Raw genomic sequence first — 21,538 nt, 5'->3', positions numbered from 1 at the left:
TGCAGCTTTTCAATTCCGTCGCGCCCCCGTACCCACGCACACGCGACAGGACACTACCTGTCCAGCAATCAGCGCATCGTAAACACTCGTATAACGTCAGCCGCCATAGGCAGGGTCAGCTGTTCTCTGGGCTCCAGCAGCTGCGCTCAAGGTCGGCTGACGTCAGCGCGGGACAGGTAGGCGCGAACTGAATGATGCGCGCTCCCCCCGCGCGTGTGCCCGAGTAGTAGCTGCGCGCTCCCTGAAAATGTTGCGCAGGTTGTAATGCAAAGAGGAGAGGGAGAAGGAGCAGTGTCCGGGCTGGCTTATCTGTGTGTGTGGCTACAGCCAGGGACCCTGTGCATGACAAGCTGACTCATTGGCACTCAGTGATTAGGCTGGACACCATTGTGCAGGGGTGAGCCGTGCTAATTACAGGACTATAGCATTTTTTAAGGGGGGCGTGGGCCAAGTGTAAGCATCCCAAGGAGCAGCAGCAGTAATACAGCAAAGGGGATGAGCAGCATTTAGTGGGGCTATCAGGTCTTTTAAAAATGAAGAGGGGTAGACATTATTGTCAGTGTTATAGTTGTGGTCTGTGAAGGCTGAAGGCAGCAGCTGTTTGCAAGGAGCTGCTGTGCAACCATTAAGCCTGCTGCACTGCTCAGCCAGGAGAAGTTGTCCCTTTGTAGCTACACCAAGTGCTACAGCAGATACTTGGCAGCAGTGCATTGCAGAGGGGGTGTGTCACAGTGCATCTCTCATTCTGCAACACAGGACAAATCCGGCATCTGCATTGAGACTGCCATTCAACCACCAGTGGACTGGAGAGCCCTTGGTTTAGGGAAAGTACTTTCGATTCTGTCATGGAGCTGTCTGCCATTGGGGAGCAAGTGTTTGCAGTGGAAAGTATTCGCAAGAAGAGGATCCGGAAGGTAACGGGAAGGGGTCGGGTGGGTGTGTTTGCTTATTGCCTCACTATTGCAGGAGAGGAGCATGATCCCAGATCAACCCTGGTTACATTAGGGAATGCTACATTAGAAAGAGGGGCGACAGTTCTCCTTAATGCTTAATATCTCACAAAAGTTCCAGATACAATGCACCCCAGCTCAGCATTGCCTTTGGTGGAGTTTTGTTTACATTTGCCCAAGAGGGAATATCTGCTTGTTCAGTAACCTACCATATATAACAAATAGATCTACCAGCAGCCAAACTTTAAGTTTGTTAGTCATAATATACTCATCATAATCAGTCCCGGTGGCAAATGGGAATGTTTTATGCCTTATATTACTGCTAATGCAGCCCCCCTGACATTAGCTGCACAGAGGTTTCATTTAATATCATTTCCTGTAATCCAGAACCTGCTAACGGTAAAATAGAACATGACATCAGCAGCTGGCCTGACATCATTTTGTTTCTGGATCTGTCTCTGAGCTATAACATAGGAGTCACTGATACCACTGGAAGTCTTAAAACATTAGACAATCCCATAGCTCATAACATTTCATAATACAGACACACAGTGAGTTCTCTTCCCAGCAGGTTAGCTCACATGTGAACTGTTGAATGCTGTACTTTTCTTTTCCAGAAAGGCTCCATATATTAGAATATAGCATGGTCTGGTGATAGATTTTCATTTACCTGTTAACAAAATGTAAGAACGTCTGCTAACATCCTTATATAAATCACTGTCTCATCTTTCTTCCTGTAGGGCAAAGTGGAATATCTTGTGAAGTGGAAGGGCTGGCCTCCCAAGTAAGAATTATTCTATTTTTTGATTACACATTCAACATACAGAGCATTTGTTGAATTTGACTCACTGTACACAGTGATGGGAGGAGGAGGTATGTTGTGTTGAGCTTTATGAAGAAGATTCCTAGAACTTCCAGAATTTTCTGTTTATCTGCTTTGATATTTGGTGGAGTTTTGTGGGGACTTCTGTTTGTTAAGTATGACAAAAAAAACCTTTCAATTTACCAATTTAAATGTTAGGAGCCAGAGTCATATATATATATATATATATATATATATATATATATATATATATATATATATATATATATATATATATATATATATAATGTGTTCGTCTGGGTGGCACACCGTATCGTATCGATTACCTGGGTATGGTATGTATATATAGACATACATACCATATCTTTATTAATACGTATGTGAAAGGCACTTGTTAAAATGTAGACACTACCATTTAGGCACATTTTAACCTATTGTGCTAGTTGGATAGAGTTCAATTTAGGGACTTGCAAATGAATTCTCATGTCCTGTCCTTGTGCCATCCCTCACATGGTGGTTGCAGCTTGCACCCTAATGCAGATATTAAGAGTTGGTCATAGAATTATACCCTGGCTCAATTACAGTGGAATGCTGACAAAGAATAGTGCTTTGTGGATGAAAAAAGCATGTCGTTTTGTTGCCACTTTAATAAACAAGCCCATATGTCACCAATTATCACATTACACCACAATCAATGTATGTTTACACTTGCATTCTTACTAGTTCAGAACCAGTCTTTTTAGCTAAAAAAGAATACAATCCTACCTTGGCACAGAGAGAAAATATAAAACGTAAGAGTTTTACACAATATACAGCCAAAGATGTTTTGTGGAAGTCTAAGATTTGTGCACAAAATCAGTAGTCAAAAATTTGAAGAGTAATTTAAAAGTGATTAACAGACCATTAGCTATGGCATGTCATGTCACTTGCCTCACAAGAACGTTATCGATAGGCTTCAGTAGTATTGCAGTGGCCACTAGGAGGCTGATTAGAACATTTGGAAAAATAGCTCAACAGTTTTCCCCATGGAGAACTTGGATTATGGCATCTTGGAATACACTAAAGCTTTTATGAGTACATTTGAAAAATATTATAGAAACTATAATAGAAAAAAAGGGCACATTATACTCTGGGGGAAAGGGCTGCATAAAAAATGCTGATTTTTAATATGCATGTTTCTTGCAAATGTTACAAGCCAAATTCACAAACAGGTATTTGCACTTATTTTTTTTAAATGTGATATGTTTGAGAAAGAGAGAGACTTTGGCCTAAAAGGAGATACTATGTGTGCAGTTGCCTTGACAGTTAGCAGAAAAGTGGGATGCAGCCTATTCTAATTATTCCAAGTTAGCACTATATAAAATACCCTTGGCTGGAAAGTAGAGATTTACCATGGCTAAAAACCTTATCTACCTTGTCTAGCTAAACTACAGGTATGGTATTCTCTAGAAACCTGTTACCCATGAAACCCTAAAACATGGGAAGTTCAACTCCCATAAAGTCAACAAATATATTTTTTTAAATAAATCATTTTTTTATGTAATAATTAGACAATAACTTGTACTTTATTATAACTAAGCTGCATGAGTCTATATTTGGTGCCAGAAAAATCTTATTGGCTTTTTAAAAAACGTTCAAAATATTTTTTTGCTGACTTAAGGAATAGTGATCTAAATTGCTTTATTAATTATTATTAATAAAGCAATTTATAGATCCCATACCTGTAGAAAGCTTAAGTAAGTTGCTCCTGTACCAATAGAAATATGGCAAACTGTTATGTAGGAGCACATGTAATGCAATATACACACGCAGTGAAAAGGGAATGCACTCCAATAAGTAGTGCGTTACCTTGGTGCATGTACGGTTGCAAAATAATAAGTAAGAAAGTAATGAAAGTAACAGGACTCACAGGATCTGCAACACAATGAAGCATAATCAGTGGCTTATTTTAAAAGCTAGATGCATCACTCTGTCTGTATTTGAAGTGCAAAACTGAACATGTTTTTAGGATTATAGTAGTTAAAATACTTAATCAGAATCTTATATTGAGTGCACAGTGGAGGAAAAAACAAAGGAGAATATGTGTATGTATATAAAGATTATGTATTATTTGTGTGGTGTGGAATTATTAATGGGGAATTAGTTTTTTTGTTGTATGCTGTATGAGGCATTGTCAGTGAGAGGCTGCATGAAGCTTTAGCTATGAAGTGAGCTGTCCTCTCTGCATGGCACTGCCTGCTTGTAGCTAAGGACTGCCTATTGAATACGTCTTGTTTATCACCTCTAATCTGACCGGGGGAGTAAGAACTCGGGGAGGGGGAATGACAGAGAGTGACGCATGAGTCATATGTTCGCTTGTTTACTTCAGCCTGTGCTGCAGTGTGTGCAGGAACAGCACAAGGAAGGTGCGTGTGTTGTAACCCTTTAGCTGCCTGGGAGACTTTAAATTATACGCAAAACACTGTTTTCCAGTCACCGTTTGCTGCAGCGGGAATCTTTGCTGCAGTCTCAAACGACTCCAATAACTACCCATCCTTTCATAAAATGAATGTGCGTGGACTTGCCTTTCTTATCATCTTTTAACCATATAGCCACCAGACTGTTCTAGTTCTAGAATATTGACAATTAAGTGCGTCTTTTCAGTTGCTGCACATCTCCTATACATATGATGCAGGTCAATGTCTAGCTAATGATGATGGGCTTTTTGCTTATCAACAGCAGCATGACCTAAAGTTTCACGTGCCCATTCCATAGCATTAGCTTAATGTTCATCAGAACTCTAATATATGTATTATAGCACATTATTCAAAATTTTTGGATAGACCACACCAAACAGAAAAGATTAAAAAGCGTTTATTTAAAAAAGGGCTTTTCTTGGACAAAAATGCAGCAGTGTTTCAGGATTGCGACAGCCTTTCCTCAAGCTACTGAATACAAGCTAATAAGCACAATTTATACTTTTTAAACATAGCGCCATCTAATGGCAGCCTCCATAGAAAACAAGTACATTTCCTCAATATAATAAAAAAACACAATGTTACAAATTCACTTGAAACATTTTGTCAAATTGGAAACAGTATAACAGGTTCTTCCTTCTATATCACTGAAGCACATCCACAAATTATACATCAGTCCAAGTGTCAAGCATTTGTAAAACATAAAAACATTAAAAAAAAAACGATTAAAACCTAAATTACCAGAAGATTTTGCGAAGTTCATATTTCCTATTCAAACCAAACGGTGTGAGAGTACATAATAAACGTTTCCAGTTGGCCTCCTTTTTAAGTAATTATTTTGTTCTATCCCCTCCAATTTTTATTGGTTTACAACATTGGTATATAAGACAATTTGTGACAATAAACATCTTGAAAACAAAATCTTGTCTAGTTGCAATATTGAGTACATATCCGTTATTATACAAACAAACAGAATCCTTTTCAAACATCTTATAATCACATAATATTCCAGTAGACAAAATTAGGTTAAGTTACTGCTCAAAGAAAAATGTTTTGCAACATAAATGAATGAAAAAATAAAAAGGAGACAATCTGATATTTTAATTGATGAACTCCATGTCCCTTCTCAATAAAATGACAAGCCACTGCTTGTTCTATTTTTTTTAGTTTTGATGGCAGATTTATGTTCTAATATTCGCTCCTTAGGGCAGAGACACACGGGCAGATTCGGGGAGATTAGTTGCCCTGCGTCAAATCTCCTCTTCTTCGGGCAACTGATCTCCCCAAAATCTTAGACGGGATGGCGCTCGGAGCGCTTTGTTTTTTGAAGTCGCATGAAGTTTCCTTGTGAGCTTTTGTCACATTCCAGCAGAAGAGGCCCTAGCATGGCTAAGAGCAATTATCTGGTAGTAGCTTATGTGGCTGCCTTGCTGTATTATAGCTAAAGGGTAGTTAGAACTTGTATAACATACCAGCAAATGGAAAGTTTAGCTTGTGCAGCCAACTGGGTTCATGCTTATTTTAGGCAATAGACAATTATATGTCATATAAGATCTGTTGGCTATTTGCCACTAAACTCATAACTTGCTCTGCACATATTATTTTCTTTAACAGCTGTACAGTAAAGTCTGTTCAGACTGTATAGTTATCTACACCTGTGATACAGCTGGCTCATTGTAGCCCACTGTATCACATATTTATTTAACAAGATTGTTATTAAACATCATTTAGCTGAATAGTTTTACATCTTGTATTGTGGAGTGATGTGATTTCAAAACAAATCGGGTAATGTAATAAAGGACACAATGTTTGCATCGAGTCTAGTATCCCATCGCAACCAATCAGCTGGTAGCATTCGCTAGGCACCTGTCCAAGAATTTGAATGATTAGCCTTGGGTACTAGACCTTGTGAAAACTATGTGACTTATATTACCCCAAAAGTTTGCACATCTTTTTAATGAAGTCAACCTTTAGGTCTGTGGCAACATTAAAGGAACAGTAACAACAAAAACTGAAAGTGTTTTAAAGTAATGAAAATATCATGTAGTGTTGCCCTGCACTGGTAAAACGGATGTGTTTGCTTCAGAAACACTACTATAGTTCATATAAACAAGCTACTGAGTAGCAATGGCGGAAATTGAAATGGCACAGGATAGATAATGGATAACAGAAAGCATTATGTTCTACATAGCTTATCTGCTATCTGCTTGAGCCTTTTCTCCTTTGAATGGCTGCCCCCATGGCTACACAGCAGCTTATTTATATAAACAATAGTAATGTTTCTGAAGCAAACACATCAGTTTTACTAGTGCAGGGCAACACTGCCTTATATTTTTATTACTTTAAAACAATTTAATTTTTTGATGTTACTGGTCCTTTAAACCTGTATGATTTGGTGTGAGCAATTATATGCCCTCAGACTAAATGTGTATATCATTGTAGTGGCTGTCAAGCACCATGTCACTGCCCTTAATAAATCTAAGATTTAGTGTCTTCAAAACTTTCTGTAATATATTTTTAATACTACAGTGTTATATGTCATATGATGTTTTGTATTTGCAGTAGCACAGTGTGTAGGAACTGGCATGTGTTTGATCAATACATTGTTATTGTTACATTTCTAGATACAGCACGTGGGAGCCAGAGGAACACATTCTGGATCCACGTCTTGTGTTGGCTTATGAGGAAAAGTGAGTATTCCAGTCCTGCTTGGATGTTCACATATTAAAGGGGCAGTATACACCTGCATTCAGCAAAAATCAATTGAAAAGGGTGTGTGTTCAACCTTATTGGTTCTTTAGAGTAATTATGGGAGGAGAATAAGGCAGTTCAAATGACCCTTCCCACTTAACCTCAAATCTGTTAAATAAAGCCTTCCTTATCTGTAAACCTAAGACATGGCAGCATGAAGGAGAGAGTAAATAATATACACAGAGCATATTATCTTTTAATTTTTAACTCATCTGTTATCAGAGGCAGAGAACAGATGATAAGAATAAAAAATAAAAGGAGGCAATTTATTAACATTTGTTATTTCTTACTAATAATGGTTTCAGATGTAACAAATTGTTTTCTGCAGTGGAACAGTAAGAAACAACTTTTCCCAATAGTTAATCTATGCTTGGAATTTTCATCAGGAATTAACAATTTGGAGGGGTGCCGAGTTCAGTGCTGCTGAACTGTAACATTCCATAGAGAGGTGTTCCACCTCTCAGATTCTGCCACATTGATCTGAACTGATAAATTGTCAATTACTTCACACTTTTTGTACACAATAAAAAAAATTCTAAATCTGCTCCCATAGAGGGAATAAAGTAAATTGTGAAGTTGGCTATTTGAAAAAAGTTTATAATTGATGCTTTGTTTGTATGTGATTTTTTTTAAAACTTTTTTAATTCACTGCAACTGAGATGCAGAGGTAAATCAGCATTATTAGTAACATAAGTGACATACATGAAGTTAATTGAAAATTAAACGTTTGCATTTTCTTTTGTGTACAGTTGCTATGAATTATTTAAATTATTAAAGTTAAATATTGGATATATGTGAAAAGAAAGCAAATATGGATGGGTGAAGGGTTTAGGAAAGTGTAGGAAAAAAAGGAGGGTTGGGTTGAGCAGAACCCAAAATATAAGCACACCTTAAATGGTGTGTGGTAATAGCCATATATCCCAAGCTGTTTCAAATGTGGCCATTTTATCATATAGTAAAGCCATTAGTTTCTCCACCTCAGTGACCACAGTCTGCTCTTAACCTCTTGTAGGGGGCATTTTCTTGCAGTTAACCATCTTGCCACTAAGCATTTTTGAGTACATAATCTATATTCCTTTTGAGTGATATTTTGAGTGATATTATTTGGTTAATATAGGTATGGGATCTGTTATATGGGATCTCTATAATTCAAAATGTCCTTTAAGCACCAATATTTTTATGTCTGAGGGACAGTAATTTGGATAACAGAAGTGCCGGCAAATTTTCATTTTGAGTATTGTGTGATGGGGCAGATTTATCCTTTTCCTTATTTCTGCCATGTGTCTCCTACATGAAGTCCGCCTGTGGGACATTTGAGGGCACATTGATCAAGTGTGATATTAGAGCTCACAATATTAAATCTCGCAAACTTTCTATTCATTACTTTGGGATTTTTAGAAGCATATTTATCAAATAAATAACTTTCACATTGATAAATACACTTCTAAAAATCCCATAGGAATTGATAGAAAGTGTGTGAGTTTTTCTGTGGTGAGACATTTTGAAAAATCTGCCCCTTAGTGCACTGTATCATGGTGACATCTTTAGATGTGCACAACTGTAGTCACTAGGAATTATGTAATCCTGTTGTGTATTCAGAATGATGTAAAGGCAAGTCCCACTTCTCATCTGTTCATAAGTTATTGCAGGTTGAGACTTTTGACAATTCATCTACATAAAAATACATTGTCACTCTATGTACTTTTGCATGGCTTTTAAATTTGCTGCAAACCCAATAAAATAATGTGCTTTACTGGCGATTTAGGGAAGAAAAAGAAAGAGCTTCAGGGTGCCGAAAACGTGGTCCAAAACCAAAACGTCTTCTTCTACAGGTAATGACTGCAGTAAACTCTCTTTCCTTTTGTTTTTATACAAAACAGTCCCATTAACCACTTAATTATCCAGTAAGCTGGCATGTGAAAACCAAGTGAGATTTCCACGTATGTCAATTGGGTTTTTACTTTATTCAATAATAATCAGTATCAATTTCTTTTATAAGTTTGGCTTTGTTTGTAGAGGAGTTTGAGTTTGGGCAAGGATATCATGCAAAATGCATAGTGTCATTTATTTGATCCAGAACAATGGCAAGAATCAGCAATTCAGCTCCTCTGCAACAACATATTATTTTGGATGGCTGGACATACTCTTTATACCCGCAAAATAAGAAGTTCTGACACTTGGATTTAAAAGAAAGGCTGATAATCCTTGACAAACCACACCATCTGTTCTGCCAGGGAACACAATGTAAGGACATCTAGGGCTAGTGCGACATGGGGCCAAAATCAAACTGCTGAAATACGCAGGTCAAATTCAGCCCCTATGTCACGTTTGCCTCCCTAAATCCAGAACAAGTGCTAGGCTCCCTGGTCACGGCTCGGCTTCCCCCTGTAGCAGCCGCCTTTGGCATCGGGAGGAGCCCTCAGCTACTCAGATGCCGCCAAGTCTTAAAAGAGTTTTAGACCGGCAAAGGGGCATGGTCGTTACCAAGGTTTTGGACGGAAGGCAACACTCCAGTGAATAGACAAAAAGCGTAGTCAGGCAGGCCGAGGTCGGTAGGATGAATACCGTCCGGCCCCGGACCTTTGTTTATCTTAACATGTTCTAGTCTCTTTTGAATGTCCTCATGTGTGAACCATGAATCATTAGTTGTATTACTAGAATTGGGACTATTAAGAAGGAAATCTTCATTAACTGGTTCCTCATTTGTGTAGACAGACAAAAATATGAGTTCAGAATCTCAGCTTTTTTTTTTGTTCTCATCAACCAACTGAACCCCCTCTCTGATATTAAGAGTCCCACTCCTTCCTGCTTCATTTTTTTACTATTTACATATTTAAAAAATAATTTTGGATTCTTTGTGTTTCTCTGACAAAATCAACAGTGTGTTTGAGTGGGAGCTGAAACCGTGGTTCCGGGTGAGAAAGGAAGAGGAGGCTACTGCCTGCGTAGGGGCTGAAATCATTCTCTGTATTTCAGAGGCCCTAGTCTTAAGTATTGCAGAATTCTATGGTTCAGATCAACAAAAGCAGCAGCACTCTGGTAATTTGAAAAAAGTGAATCTTTACTTAAAGTGCCAAGGCACCATAGAAGCCCGAAATGTTGCCTTGGCACTTTAAGTAAAGATTCACTTTTTTTTTTTGTTGATCTGCATATATTTTTTACAGCATGCACCTGGGGCTACAAAGAGCCGTTCTCTACTCTGGAAGCACACAAGAATTGAATTGATTGCAGAATCCTATGGTAAAATTTTGTAGCAGATGATTTAGTTGCAGTGTAAGACAGAATTCTCTAACCTTCCTCCTGCTGTTTTTTTTCTATCCAGAATGAGAGAAAAAACATGAGGGCTTTTCTGAGAGGGATAACTAAAAAAGTTATTGTAGTCACTGTGCAGTGCAACGTTGGACAGTCTGAAGGCTATAATTGCAGTCTATGAAAAATAACTTATTGTTGTAGAAAAACACCTCTACTGAGGCAGCCAGCATGGCTGTTCCCAGTCATTTTTATAACAAAAAATATATATTGATGGTATTTTTAGTAGTACCATTTTTGAGCTCGTGTAAGACAAAACTCAGTAAAGGAAAACCTTTAGTAATAGTCAGGCAATTTATTCATACAGAATACAACATAACAGTTTTGTCTGGGTAAGCTGTTGGAGTAACACACAGAATGTCACCCAAGGACTCACCAAAGACACACCTCTTGGTCCAAGGGTTATATAGCTTTCAGAAGGCATTTACAGTAATTGTGACAAGGGGTACAGGGAAATACCATACATGGTCTGGAGAGGAGACTAAAGGTGGTCATAAACACACAGATCCGATCGTACAAATCGAGGATTCGTACGATTTTCGGATCGTGTGTAGCGTGTGCCGACATCTTTCGTCCGGCGGAGATCGTTCGATTGGTCAGGTTTGATTTTGACCCGACCGATCCCGCCGGAGCCCATGGCACATCGTAATCTGATCTTTCGGCCATACGTTTTGCAACATAGGAGTTTTCTGGTTCCAACTGTCCACAGCCTCATAAACATCTGTTGGCTAAATTATGGCGTCATAGAGGGCGGGGGTAATAGATATCGACCCTCTGACACTAGCCATTCGTCCATCATAGAAAATAGACCGTTCCAGATATAAACAATATAAACAATATGCACAAAATTAACAAATGGCACACACAAAGGCTGCACTCTTTTTAGCCACAAAATAAGATCCTTTTCCAGAATTCATTACCAGAATCTAAGGCCTCCGTGTATAAAATAAATGATACCAAAATCCAGGCATTCCTATTGGTGCATATGGTGTATATAAACCTACAGGAATCTTTACTTTCGTAGAGACTTACTTCAATGCATATAATTAAAAAAATCACAATAAAACAGTTTACAGATGGTATCTGTCACCACATAAATTAGTTTATACTGGTGGAGCTGCAAATTGATCCTAAATATTCTATCCATCTGGTGAAAAAACAGCACCACCAACTTCTAAACTTCCTATTTAATTTAGAAATGAATGCTATTCTCAAACCAGTGAGGGGAATAAATAGATAGATAAATATATAAATATACTGTGTGTGTGTGTGTGTGTGTGTATATTTAGAATGTCACTCATATAAAATAAAAGCAGCCCTGTGCCAGAAAGAGAGGATAATTCAATCATAAAAACAACGCATAAGTAAAATGTGCACATAACTAAGAAGTAACATTGTTAAATGCATAAATCACAGAAAAACAGATCTATGTAACCGCTGTTGCTTAATAAAGACAAACAATCTTTCAAAAAAATTTTTTGTTTTTCTGTGAATTATGCTTTTAACAATGTTACATCTTAGTTATGTGAACATTTCACTTATGCGTTGTTTTTATGATTGAATTATCCTCTCATTCTGACACAGGGCTGCTTTTCTTTTATGTTACACAATACCAGGGTACATGCTGGTGAAAAAAAATTATATTTTATTGTTATGGCAATGACACACGGTTCTATCTGTAGTACACGCCATAGAGAAATACTAAGAATTGTCTTTGCTGTAACTCAAAATCATGTAATCACTTAAATCGCTCAAAGTCACTTCATATGCATTGATTACGTAATTTCATTGTTTTAGCACATATTTATAATATGCCAACATATTCTGAAGTTTACAAAAATTGATCGATACAGGAGGTAGAAAGGGCCCTGTTCAATAGAGCTTACAACCCTTTACTTTCTAACTAAAGGACCATAAATAAGATGAACCATACATAAAATAATGGATCAGATTTATAAAAAAAATGGTAATATTTGTAAAGCCTTTACATCAAAAAAATCTCTTCCACTACTTTTGTCACACTAGTTTGGGCATGTATCCGCTATGGTGACAATTTTTCCCATAGACACTGATTTTGAGAATTTATCATAAATGTTTTTTACCTAAGTTCCAGCAATTTTACCAATGATTTGTATTTTTGTGATATCAGGCTTGGTGAAAAAAACAATTCTAAAATTCATGAAATTCAATATTTTTGAAGATGAAAATATTTGTCTTGAAAAAATATTTTGATGCTTGTGAAAAAAGTTGTATGGTATTTTTTTTTATAACTTTTCATGTATATAAACAAGTCGACCTGTGGGCTTAACACCATTTATAGTCAAAACCCTCCAGCCTCACAATTTATTTTAAGTGTGTGATCCTTGCTGCCATATGTGCTGTCTTTTTTAGTTGATTTTAGCTTAGATAAAATCTGAAAAAAATATTAAAATATTAAAATAAAATATTAAAATAAAAATTAAAATATGAAAAAAATGCTTTTTAACCTTTATCCTGACTTCTTGTGCCATAGATCACATGTTCTAGTGGTTAATAAATATTTATCCATTATTTAGCACTCTTTAGTGATTTAACAAGTAAAAATAACAACTTGTACTAGAAAAAGACATGCATATATATACATGTATATATTTTAATTTCTTACTACAGAGACTGTACAGCATGGACCTGCGTAGCGCACACAAATCTAAGGAAAGGAACCTCTGCTTCTCTCTGTCTAGAAGATTCAATCCTGGATTAGGTGGTAAAACTACACCAACTTCTACAGTGCCAGAGAAAGCCAAATCCCTGCAATTCCCACTTAGCAAACAGCGCAAAGGCCGAAAATTGCTGTGCCTGTCACGGAAAAAGTTCCTGCGGGTTTCCACCTATGAACCATTGAGCAGGAGGTCAGACTTCTTTGCAAAGGAAGAAGAAAAGGAAGAGACAGTGGCAATTCCTGATTGGCAGGAGGAAAAATCAACAGAAGAGCAAGGCCTTGAAGGTAAAAATACTGTGGCAGAAGGTTTAGTAGAATTATAGCTAATTTCAGAGGTAAAACAATAATGCCAGACAGAAGGCAGTACTTACCAGTCATGCAGATCTCATTAAAAAAAAATATTTAGGAAAAACATACTCTCCTTTTTGACATGTGCTCATTCTATTGGATTTATGTAGAAAAGGTACACAAATACTAGCTGAACTGCCAGAAATAAATAATAATTAATAAATAACTTTTTTATCATACAAAAACTTGATTCCATAGATAGTCCATGTGAGCATAGGCAGATTTTCCCCACCCTCTCATGCTTACAATGCAATACAATCCCTCCCTAAACTAATTTCTTTGTGAAGTGATTGATGGATTCTGGGACTTGAAGTCCCATCACTTTACAAAGGAATGAAAAACATTTACATATATTAGAATACATTTTGTATTTCATTTTGGAAGTTCAGATAGTGTTTATGCATTAGTCCAACTTATGAACTCATGTCAAAAAGGAGGTATATTTTCCCTTAAAGGATAAGTAAATTTAAAATAAGTGAATATAAAATTGATGAGGGTGTTATTCTAAGAACTTTTGCAATGTAGTCATTATTTTTAATGTAAAAATGACGAGCATACTATTCTAAGCACTTGCAATGTACATTCATTATTTTTTTTTTTAATTCCAAGATATTAAGTGATACATGTATTGTTAATATTAATTAATTTTGTTACAGCAGCGCCACCTGCTGGTCATTTTCCGACCATTCTGACCACCAAATAGTCAAGGAAGTTGTCAGGAGAAGAAAGAGGGCTGTTCTGGTGTGCTTTCTCAAATCTTTCCTAACCAGAAGAACATCAGACCAGCCCTTCTTTCTCCTGACAACTTCCTTGACTATTTGGTGGTCAGAATGGTCGGAAAATGACCAGCAGGTGGTGCTGCTGTAACAAAATTAATTAATATTAACAGTACATGTAAACCTTAATATCTTGGAATTAAAAAAGATAATAATGAATGTATATTGCAAGTGCTTAGAATAGCACTCTCGTTAATTTTACAGTCAATTATTTTAAAGGTTCATTTATCCTTTAAATAGTTAATGAAAGTTTATATTAATAAGCTTTCAGGACCACTCAGGTCACATTTTTAGTCATTTTGCATAAAGAAAGTTGTAGTAAATCTTATATTTCTTTAATAACATACAAGAATAAAGTTATCAGGTGGTAGTAGTTTACACATTTACCCCATTTAAATCAAGAATATGCGTTTACCTACCAGAATTGTTTAAATACCCTCCACGCTATTTATGTAACATAATGTGTTGTATATGTCTGTATAAATGTTTGAGATTCTTTGCATTTTATTAGGCAGCATTCCTAAAATTCCCAATCGCTCTTCTTTATCTGAGAAAGAAATATACTGACTCGAATGTTCCTAAGTAAAAGCAATAATTAGCCTTAAAGGGGAAGTTCAACCTTAAGAAAAAGGTTTAGTATATTATAAATTTTGTGTTCTAATCAACCTTTTAGTTAGTCTTAATTTTTATGGTTTTTGAATTTTTGTAAGACAAAACTCAGTAAAGGAAAACCTTTAGTAATAGTCAGGCAATTTATTCATACAGAATACAACATAACAGTTTTGTCTGGGTAAGCTGTTGGAGTAACACACAGAATGTCACCCAAGGACTCACCAAAGACACACCTCTTGGTCCAAGGGTTATATAGCTTTCAGAAGGCATTTACAGTAATTGTGACAAGGGGTACAGGGAAATACCATACATGGTCTGGAGAGGAGACTAAAGGTGGTCATAAACACACAGATCCGATCGTACAAATCGAGGATTCGTACGATTTTCGGATCGTGTGTAGCGTGTGCCGACATCTTTCGTCCGGCGGAGATCGTTCGATTGGTCAGGTTTGATTTTGACCCGACCGATCCCGCCGGAGCCCATGGCACATCGTAATCTGATCTTTCGGCCATACGTTTTGCAACATAGGAGTTTTCTGGTTCCAACTGTCCACAGCCTCATAAACATCTGTTGGCTAAATTATGGCGTCATAGAGGGCGGGGGTAATAGATATCGACCCTCTGACACTAGCCATTCGTCCATCATAGAAAATAGACCGTTCCAGATATAAACAATATAAACAATATGCACAAAATTAACAAATGGCACACACAAAGGCTGCACTCTTTTTAGCCACAAAATAAGATCCTTTTCCAGAATTCATTACCAGAATCTAAGGCCTCCGTGTATAAAATAAATGATACCAAAATCCAGGCATTCCTATTGGTGCATATGGTGTATATAAACCTACAGGAATCTTTACTTTCGTAGAGACTTACTTCAATGCATATAATTAAAAAAATCACAATAAAACAGTTTACAGATGGTATCTGTCACCACATAAATTAGTTTATACTGGTGGAGCTGCAAATTGATCCTAAATATTCTATCCATCTGGTGAAAAAACAGCACCACCAACTTCTAAACTTCCTATTTAATTTAGAAATGAATGCTATTCTCAAACCAGTAAGAAAGAAATATACTGACTCGAATGTTCCTAAGTAAAAGCAATAATTAGCCTTAAAGGGGAAGTTCAACCTTAAAGGGATACTGTCATGGGAAAAAATTTTTTTTCAAAATGAATCAGTTAATAGTGCTGCTCCAGCAGAATTCTGCATTGAAATCCATTTCTCAAAAGAGCAAACAGATTTTTTTATATTCAATTTTGAAATCTGACATGGGGCTAGACATTTTGTCCATTTCCCAGCTGCCCCATGTCATGTGACTTGTGCCTGCACTTCAGGAGAGAAATGCTTTCTGGCAGGCTGCTGTTTTTCCTTCTCAATGCAACTGAATGTGTCCCAGTGGGACATGGGTTTTTACTATTGAGTGTTGTTCTTAGATCTACCAGGCAGCTGTTATCTTGTGTTAGTGAGCTGTTATCTGGTTACCTTCCCATTGTTCTTTTGTTTGGCTGCTGGGGGGGAAAAGGGAGGGGGTGATATCACTCCAACTTGCAGTACAGCAGTAAAGAGTGATTGAAGTTTATCAGAGCACAAGTCACATGACATGGGGCAGCTGGGAAATTGACAAAATGTCTAGCCCCATGTCAGATTTCAAAATTGAATATAAAAAAATCTGTTTGCTCTTTTGAGAAATGGATTTCAGTGCAGAATTCTGCTGGAGCAGCACTATTAACTGATTCATTTTGGAAAAATTTTTTTTTCCCATGACAGTATCCCTTTAAGAAAAAGGTTTAGTATATTATAAATTTTGTGTTCTAATCAACCTTTTAGTTAGTCTTAATTTTTATGGTTTTTGAATTTTAGTTCTTTTGCTACAACTCTTTTAGTCCGGAAACTGAAAATGTTATTTGTTTGTTAGGGGTTAAAGGAGAACTAAACCCCCTTGCTAATAAATATAGTCCCTCCTTCCTGCTCCCCCCCCCATAGCTGGTAATTACCCCTCATTGCAGAGTCAGCTCAGTCGAGCTCACAGGGGCCATCTTCACGCTTCGGGAATCTTCAGCAACGAAGCGCCGTATCAGTGCATGCACAGTTGTAACATCATTCTGGTCCCGAACAACTGCGTATGCGCCAAAAGCCACGGAAATTGCCGAAGGCACCCGAAGATTCCAGAAGCGCCACAAGATGGCGCTTGTGAGCTCTGCTGCGCTGACTGTAATGAGGGGTAAATACCAGCTATGGAGCATTTACTGTGAACACCTGTGCGGGGGGGGGCTATGGAGGGTAGGGGTTACAAACAATCACTGTATTACTAACCTCAATATCTCTTTACAAAGCTCTTCTAAATGAGTTTTAACCAATATGGAGGGTATGGGGGTATGGTTTAGTAGCTGGTCATAATTAACAAAAAGAACATACCAACATAAGATTACTGAAAATATACCTGTCATGGAGCCTGAAAGTCTTCCCATGCACCTCTAGTTGACCTGGAATCTTACTTACAATATAAAACAAACAATGAAAGCAGCAGATTTTGATAAGAAGTGGGTTAGCAAATTTAAATGATTAAATTCACATACTTTTATAAAAAAAAAGTTAAACTCTTGTGTATATATGAAAAAAAAAAATATATATATATATTAATAAACTTCATTAACTTATCACCTTCATTTGGTTATATTTGTTTAACAAAGCCATTCAAGCATTCTGCATTTGCTAAATTTGTCTTATCTTGCTTTAGAAAATGGGAGACCAGCAACTCCACCTCTTTGGCTTCCTGCCGTCCCTAGGCCCAGCGAGATCATTGTCACCGACATCACCTCAAATTCAATTACAGTGACATTTCGAGAGGCTCGGGCAGCAGAAGGTTTCTTCCGGGACCGTGGAAGCGACTGTTAGCCTTACCTTTTCATCCTTGATCTATCTAAGTTATTCCTCTTCTATCCTCTTCTGAAATTATGTTTGAATGCAGGGAGGAGTAAATATGAGAAGAGGGATGTTGTTTAGAAACCAATTAATTTTCCCTCTTAAAGAGGCTGTATAGGAGAGTGCAGGGCCATGATCTTATGTTACAACATTTGTGAACTTGTTCTGGCTGCACTTAAAATTTCCTTGACTTTTTCAGCTTGTCACCCTGTATTTTAATACATTTAGAGATGTTCTTTACAGAGCACAGAATTGAGAAGCTTGGATCCAAAAGTTTGTGCTAGGGATGCACCAAATACAGGATTAGGTTTGTGCACCGGCTATTCATATATAGCTTGTGGTTTAAGGGTAAACTCAATAAGATCTCTTTGTTTACAGTGAAGCCAAGGCTGATTTATATTATCCCTTCATATGGGCTCTGTTACAATGAGATATTGTAGACATGCTCATGAACTATGTCTACCATGTATTGTCTATGTCTACTGTATTGTCAGGCACTGTAGATTTAGTGTAAGCCATGGCATATGGCATTTTGGGTAGACTACATTTTCTACTCAATATTCTGTTCTATTGATAGGTGTTCTAGGTGCACTAATGATTGCATCTTGTAATATAAACAGGTTAACATGCACTCACTAATTACAGGTTTTGTCACTGTATTTACACAGCTTCCTATACTAAAAGCACTTATATATTTGCACTCGGACAGTATCTTAAAATATTCACAGGTGTTTTAGCCACGCTTCGTAAGCATGGTGAGCTGATACCCTGTTCAGTTTCTTTGTTTACATTCTGAAACATGTGTCTTACAAATGTGTGTCCTGGCATGGCTATCTATCTATACTAATTGCTTCTGTCTTAGTGAGCCATATATATATATATATATATATATATATATATATATATATATATATATATATATATATATATATATATATATATATATATATATATCCTGATGATAGGTACTCTTTGCAACATTTTCCACAAATCAGTTATTTTGCAGAAATGGCATGTAACAAATCCTCCCCTAATTACCCATGGACATTTTTATTTAAGTTACAGGGGTGATTACTCAAATGTTTATGGTCCAGAGTGACTAAACCTGTATTTATGCCTGTATAAAAGATCCTTAAATGTAGAACCCCAGAGGGAAATTTCAGGAGTCAAGAACTGCCATATTAGACAACCATAAATGCACTCTTGGCTCTTTTACTAGCATGCATGATAAACAACACCGGTTCTTTTAGCCATAGCAGCCAATCAGCTGTTAATTGTGAGTCTAGTCTATTACAAGATAGACAATGAAAGCATCTGGTTAGTCGCTGTGGGTAATTGCAATTGTGTTGTTTAACACTTATGTTTGTAATTCAGTCCCTTGTAGGTTTTTTTTTTTTTTTTTTTAGAAACCATCCATTATGAGTGGACGGCAAACAAACACACACATATCACACTGGCACCAAAGAAGCACTGCAAAAATTACACATTTATGCGTTGACCTGCAATTGGAGATGAATGACAAATGAATGCCTCTATTTGCATTGATTGTTTGCTTTTGATTATTTCATGTACAAAAGAGGCAAACTCTAGTAAAGTGTCTGGCACATCACTGCACATCCTGAACCCCTTTCACTTTATTGGGAAATAAAAATATGCTGAAATGTGCAAGATATGTCACTAAACTCTTTTCCAAAGAAGTAGAATGAAACCATGACCATAGAATTGGTCATAAAAATATAATTTTCTGTGATATACTCTTTTGAGATGTTCCCAAAGTCTGTCTAAAGACAGCAAATGCAGGCTGCAGCTATACTTTTAATTGCACTTGCTACACCACACTATAGATAAAATCTATTTGCTAGTTTTTCTGTGATTCACTTAAATCATGGCAAAAAAACCAAACTTTTTTTCTGCAATTGTGTTTTCCCCTTCGGAAACTAGGGTTTGTCATATAAATTGGTGTATCGCCTATGATATGCCATAATAAATGTTTAATAAACCTGTGGCACAGGTTCCTTTGATTGATATCAATCTGTGGGAGAGTCTTTATAAGCATGTATGCAAAGCAACACTATTGTGTGTTCAGTACAGCCACTGCAGGAAAACCTACTACCCTCTAGTATTTTCAGCCACTGTTCTTCAAAAACCTTTGCAGAGAAATGATGGATCGTAATATAAATAGGAAACCTAATTTCCTAATTTTTTTATGTGCCAGACAGGCACATACGGCTTTTGCACATCTCCTCTAGAGCAAATGACAAATGTTATATGTTTCCTTTCCACATTTACATACATGATTTACATATATGATGATGAGAAGAAAACATTCTTCTTTCCTGTGCCTGAGGTTAGTAAGCAAGGGCAACAAATCATCCCATGTGCCAGTGCCTATACTCATAGGTCAGAACTAGAAGTATGGCATAGGAAGAGATTAGTCATTCACGGAAAGTTAACACATTATAGGTGCCATTAGACTCACAGTTTGGACAGCTCTTTGGTGAAGTCTTGGAGTAGAACACCTGGGATAAAGTTTAAGCTAGTTAAGGGATTGTTAGGTCACTGACCACTGTTTATATTTGTTTGTTTGTTCTCGAAAACTGTTATACTTGTCATTACAAAGATTGCTCCCTTTATGCTCGGTGCATAAATGAAACATTTCATTCTTTTGTGGTGTAGATAAAGGTGACAAGTAAGAGAAAGACGAAATATACAGTTCAATGGATACAAAGGATCTACCAGTACCAAAATATGCAAGAGGTTAACACAGGGTAAAATGAAAAATGGTAGAAGAAAAGTGGGTTTACTGACTTAAGCACTTTATATTGCACTAGGGAAAGGGGCTAAATTATCATTAGAAATATTATTATAGATACTATTGATATAAAACACTGGCGTTTTGATGAAATCAACATGGTATTAAGCATAAGGAAATGGCATTTTTATAGATGTTTTGTAAAACCTTTATAGGGATTCTTTTCACTCTTCTCTGGTTTAGATTATATATTACTTTAGGCAAAATAAATGTTGCTCATGTTTGAAAAGGGATCATTTAACCATTATAAACTATTTAAAATAATATATTGGGCTGACTGATGTTGTAGCAATAGAAAATACCTCTTATTGGACCGATATTTCTACAGTAACCTTCTCTTTTTAAAAAGAAATGCTCCAGTTATATTTTCACATTAATGAAAGCTGTTTTCGGATACTGTTGTTTCTTGGTCCTACAGTACTGTCTTAGGAAAACATATTTTCCACCTTTAAAGAGACAGTGTCTGTACTGTTTGTGAGAATTTAGTTACCCTTCTCATGCTGCTTTGCATTACGTTTTACAGAAGCTCAAAAAAAATAGTTGCTTACATTGTCCATTTTTATTGTCCTGTCTAAAATGCTGTAGGTAAATCCCCATAGCTGCTGATTTGAGATTAACTTCACAGTTCACTAAACAACTTTTAAGGGCTGGCTAACTGTTAAGGCTAGACCTTATCCAACATTAGATAGGCCTGGGAATTCATAAAACAAATAATGATTAACTCTGGAAGTAGCATCACAAAATGTCCAGAACTGATCCACTTAAACTGATTCAAGTCAGCCCAGGTATAATGTAAAGTAATGTACCTTTACTGTCCTCATTCTCCCATGTACTGTTTATTACATATTGAAGGTTTAAAAAAAAAAAAAAAACTAAACTGGAGTTTCAGTTAGCTGTTGTGTTGTTAAAATGCTGTCAGTTGATATGTAATAGCTGGCATAAACCAAACTTAATATAAAATAACACTTTCTGTGAATACTAGTTGCTATTAAATGTTTGTAGGTATGGTGGGCGTCTTTTCTTGATGGCTTGGGGAATCTTGTATATCAATTAAAATCTGAATATATATTGAA

The 21,538-nt window shown here is 36.7% G+C and overlaps 1 protein-coding gene across 1 annotated transcript; it reads left to right on the top strand.

The window, feature by feature from the left end:
- Positions 1-202: 202 nt before the first annotated feature.
- cbx7.L (chromobox 7 L homeolog) lies at positions 203-21,538 on the top strand. The gene is made up of 7 exons (XM_018258829.2): positions 203-397; positions 757-914; positions 1,691-1,734; positions 6,854-6,919; positions 8,746-8,812; positions 12,939-13,272; positions 17,469-21,538. The coding sequence occupies exons 2-7, from the start codon at positions 846-848 to the stop codon at positions 17,624-17,626; spliced, it is 738 nt and encodes a 245-aa protein (XP_018114318.1). The 5' UTR covers positions 203-397; positions 757-845; the 3' UTR covers positions 17,627-21,538.

This window comes from Xenopus laevis, chromosome 4L (genome assembly GCF_017654675.1).
Source record: "Xenopus laevis strain J_2021 chromosome 4L, Xenopus_laevis_v10.1, whole genome shotgun sequence".
In the NCBI taxonomy this organism is placed as follows: domain Eukaryota; kingdom Metazoa; phylum Chordata; class Amphibia; order Anura; family Pipidae; genus Xenopus; species Xenopus laevis.
Note: the sequence above shows the minus strand (reverse complement) of the source record. Positions and strands in the feature narration are given on the sequence as shown.